At 33.2% G+C, this 3,942-nt stretch overlaps 1 protein-coding gene across 1 annotated transcript; it reads right to left on the bottom strand.

Moving 5' to 3' along the window:
- Window positions 1-2,190: 2,190 nt before the first annotated feature.
- LOC311080439 (growth-regulated alpha protein-like) lies at window positions 2,191-3,942 on the bottom strand. Its single transcript, XM_084110415.1, has 4 exons — window positions 3,783-3,942; window positions 3,570-3,696; window positions 2,914-2,982; window positions 2,191-2,746 (listed from the first exon to the last, which is right to left on the bottom strand). The coding sequence occupies exons 1-4, from the start codon at window positions 3,850-3,852 to the stop codon at window positions 2,677-2,679; spliced, it is 336 nt and encodes a 111-aa protein (XP_083966541.1). The 5' UTR covers window positions 3,853-3,942; the 3' UTR covers window positions 2,191-2,676.

Here is a 3,942-nt window from a genome sequence, read left to right on the forward strand (position 1 = left end):
ACAAGTTAATGGAAATGATTTGTTCTAAACAACAAAAAGATAAGGATTTAATAAAACATGTTTCCCATTAAGAAACATTACTTAATATATATACTTATCCAGGATCTAGTAAAAAAAAAGAAAAAAAAAGAAAAAAAACATAAATAATTTCCATTACATCGATATTTATTAACTTATTATACATTACTTCCACACATCCACAATTTCAATACTCAAGTGTCAGATTTTTAACTTCTAAGAGCTGGCAAACATTGACCTTAGAAAACAACCCAGATAGAAAGCCACCATCGAAACAATGTTTAATCAATGTTAATACGGTATGTCAACATTAACTGCCTTGAATCAACATACATTTTTTTAATTCCATCCAAAAAATCAATGGTAATGGCATTGAATCAATGTTACAATGTGATGTTGGTTCAACATTATTGCACTCTCAACTATAACAGCCTGAAATCAACTGGAAATAAAAGAAGACCATAAATCTCTTAAGATCTCAGCAGAAGCTCTTATTGAGAATTAACAGAGGTTTAGATGTTTATGCTTTATTGAAAATGTTTGGTCACCATTGTTGTGATCAGTGTTTCCTTTAGTTGGCCAGTTTGACTCTTGGCTCTTTATGTGAGTTTGTGGTCTTTGTAATAGTGTTTAACAAAATACATAATGTATTGCAAAGAATGCCAGATGATGATCAGGTGATTTTATTTTTTAGCATCATAAAATAGAAAAAAATCACCGATCTTATCCAGATCAAAAGTTGTTATTTGGTATTAATAGATTATATTCACCAACAGTACTTTCTTGCAACAGATGAAATATTCTGAAATTTGAATACGTTGTAGGATTTTTTTTCATCATATGCATCACAGCAATGGAGACATGTTTCATGCTGCAATACATGTGGCGTAAGGCATGTCACCATTTTTGAAATTCATATGTTGATTCTTGATTTCTGTGTGCGTCTCATAAAATTCACGTAATATATTTTAAAAATCAAAACTCAGAATATCTAATCTGTGGCGAGAAAGTATTGTTGGTGATTATTATATGTTAATAACAAACAGCCACTTTTGGTCAGGGATAACATTATTGAACTATTCTACTTTATGATGATGAAAACTATATCACCTGGGGCCGGTTTCACAAAGCTATTTTAGACTGGTCTATAGTGTTAGACTAGTCTAAAATTTGCTCATAGACTAGTCTAATGCAAGTTAGACTGTTTCACAAAAATAAAGACTGACTTAATTTAGGCGCGAATGGATTTAAAATGTTCAAGCGTCGAACTAGACGCGATAGACGCGGATTTGACGCTCTATTCGCGTTTGGTGTGAACGCAGCATAATAGGCTGCGATGTCAAGATTGCAATGCTGGAATGTGTGTGTGTGTGTTTCAGAGAGAGAGAAGCACGGGCGCGATCGAACAGTGGAAACATAAAAACATACTCCGTCATTTATACTCCTCCAACAAACACATATTTTCCGCTGGGGTAAACTGCACTGAGCGGTTGAATGTGCTTACTCGATCTGCCATGTTTTTTGTTTTGAAAAGTGTCTTATTTTACCCAGAATGCATTGCAGTGTAGTCCTACTTAAGATAGTCAGAGTCTTAAGTGCGTTGTGCAACGGTCTGATTTAGATGTCTATCTGAAGTCTGACTATCTACTATATCTAAGCCATAGTCAAAGTCTATCTTTGTGAAACCGGCCCCAGATCATCTTTGTTTCTGGCTTACAACAAATTAAATGTCTTGGTAAACACTGTTACAAAAACCACAAACTCACATAAAAAGCCAAGCATCAAACTGCCCAACTAAATGAAACACTGATCATCATAATGGTAACCAACCATTCTCATGAAATAGTTTTCAGTGAATATTGAAATATATTATTTTGAATATTGAAATTGTTATATATTTTTCATTTGCTCAAGTTATAAAACATATATTTGAACCATTACCCTAAATTTATTTAATTGGATTAATGAAAAAAAAAACCCCCAAAAAACACTAAGATATATATTTTTTATTTTAAGAACTGTTCACTGAAAGGTTCTTTGGGGAGCCAAAAATGGTTCTTCTATGGAATCGGTGTGAAAACCCATTGGAACCTTTATTTTTAAGAGTGCCTTAACATGTAAATGAGATCAGATGTCATGAGATTCAATAACTTGAATGGCTTCAGATGTATGCATGAGTTACATGGTTAATTTTTATTACATGTTTATGATGCTTTTAAAAGCTTGAAAGCTTCAGTCTCAGTTCATAGTAACTGCATGGAAAAAAAACAGATTTTGGTTTCTTCAGAATACAGTCATACAGGTTTGGAATGACATGATGGTGAATAGCTCAGGGAATAATATTGAATTCATGTTAAAATGTACAGTAACCTGGTAAGTTTTGCAAGATGAAAAAATAAGCACAATAAAAACCAACAAAAATATCCATTAAGACAATTAAAACATTTTAATTGCTAGTATAAGCGTGTCATCATTCAAAAACAATGCAAAACTACATCAACATATACAACTATAATTTAGTGAGACAATAACAATAAATATAATAAAAAAACAAGGTCAGAAAAAATGTACAGTAAAAAAAGCTATAAAGTTATAAAAAGCACGTTTTCACATTCAATACTTCAAGAGATAAATTTAAATAAAAAATTCTATATGGCTTCAGTTGCTCTTTGTGTTTTTAGAACAGTTATATGATGCATACTGGCTCTGGATGTTCCCCTTGCACATTCTGCAAACATAAAGAGAGACACATTATATTACTGTATGAAGGATGAAAGGTGCCGCAGTGTCCGAGATCAAAAATATTAATTAAAATTCATCCATTAGCATGATTTGAATGAACTTCTATTAATAAGACAGATAATAAGTGTGACACATCATCATAGACAAACTTACTCTTTCTTGAGAGAAATCACCCAGTCTACTCTAGGATTGAGACACTTCATTCCTTTCTTCATTGTAGCACTGTAAGAAACAAATGTATGATTATTTAAAATCTATAAAATTACACTTTCATTGTTGTTATTATTTTTACACACCATTGTATGGAATTATAAGTGACATTCTGGTAAGTCACGACTTTATTGTTAAATGAAGTTCACCTCAAAAAAAAAAAGACATTCTGTCATTGTTTAATCATCCTAATGCTTTTCTAAATTTGTATGACTTTTTTCTTCTTCTGTGTAATACAAAATTATTTTATTTATAGCAGAATATCCAAGCTGCTCTTTTCCAGCTCAGGCATTCTGCTAAACATCAGGTGAAAATAAAAGCCATATAGGTTTGAAACAACATGAAGGAGAGTAAATTAAGCCTCAAATTCAATCATTCAGACGAAACATCCATGTATCATCATCAGTTATGAATTTTCACACGCTACCAGCCACTCTAATGATCTTAAAGACCTTTTAATATGATGGCTTAAATCACTCAAATTAGTGAAAAAAGCATCAACAAGTGTCCACCACAAATGTGCCTTGTGAACCTTGACAAATGGAAGCAAGAAGCAATAATGTGTCTGTATTTGTTGTTTTAGTAAGTTTCACACTCACATGATCTCCTCATTTTTGCAGTGTGGTCCAGCAGGATTCACCTTCAACGAGAGTATTCTTTCAGTAGGAATTGGTGAGTTTGAATGTGTTTGAATGCACTGGCAGCGCCTGTTCATGCGAGGTATTCCTGCAGTGACAGAGAGAGAGAGTTGGTGTAAATATCTGCAAATGAATTGATTTAAAACACTGTTATGAATGTTATATTCTGCTTACCTTCTGTTGTGGACAGCAGTGCAGCGGTGCAGATCAGAAACACGAAGGCTGTTACGGTGAACTTCATCATTCTGAATCAGTGTTGTGCAGAGAAATGCCAGTAAACGTGTGAAGTGAGCGTCTGCTGTAGTCTAACACAGGCCCGCACTCTCCCTTTTAT

This window comes from Abramis brama (assembly GCF_963993115.1).
Source record: "Abramis brama genome assembly, chromosome: 3".
Lineage (NCBI taxonomy): Eukaryota > Metazoa > Chordata > Actinopteri > Cypriniformes > Leuciscidae > Abramis > Abramis brama.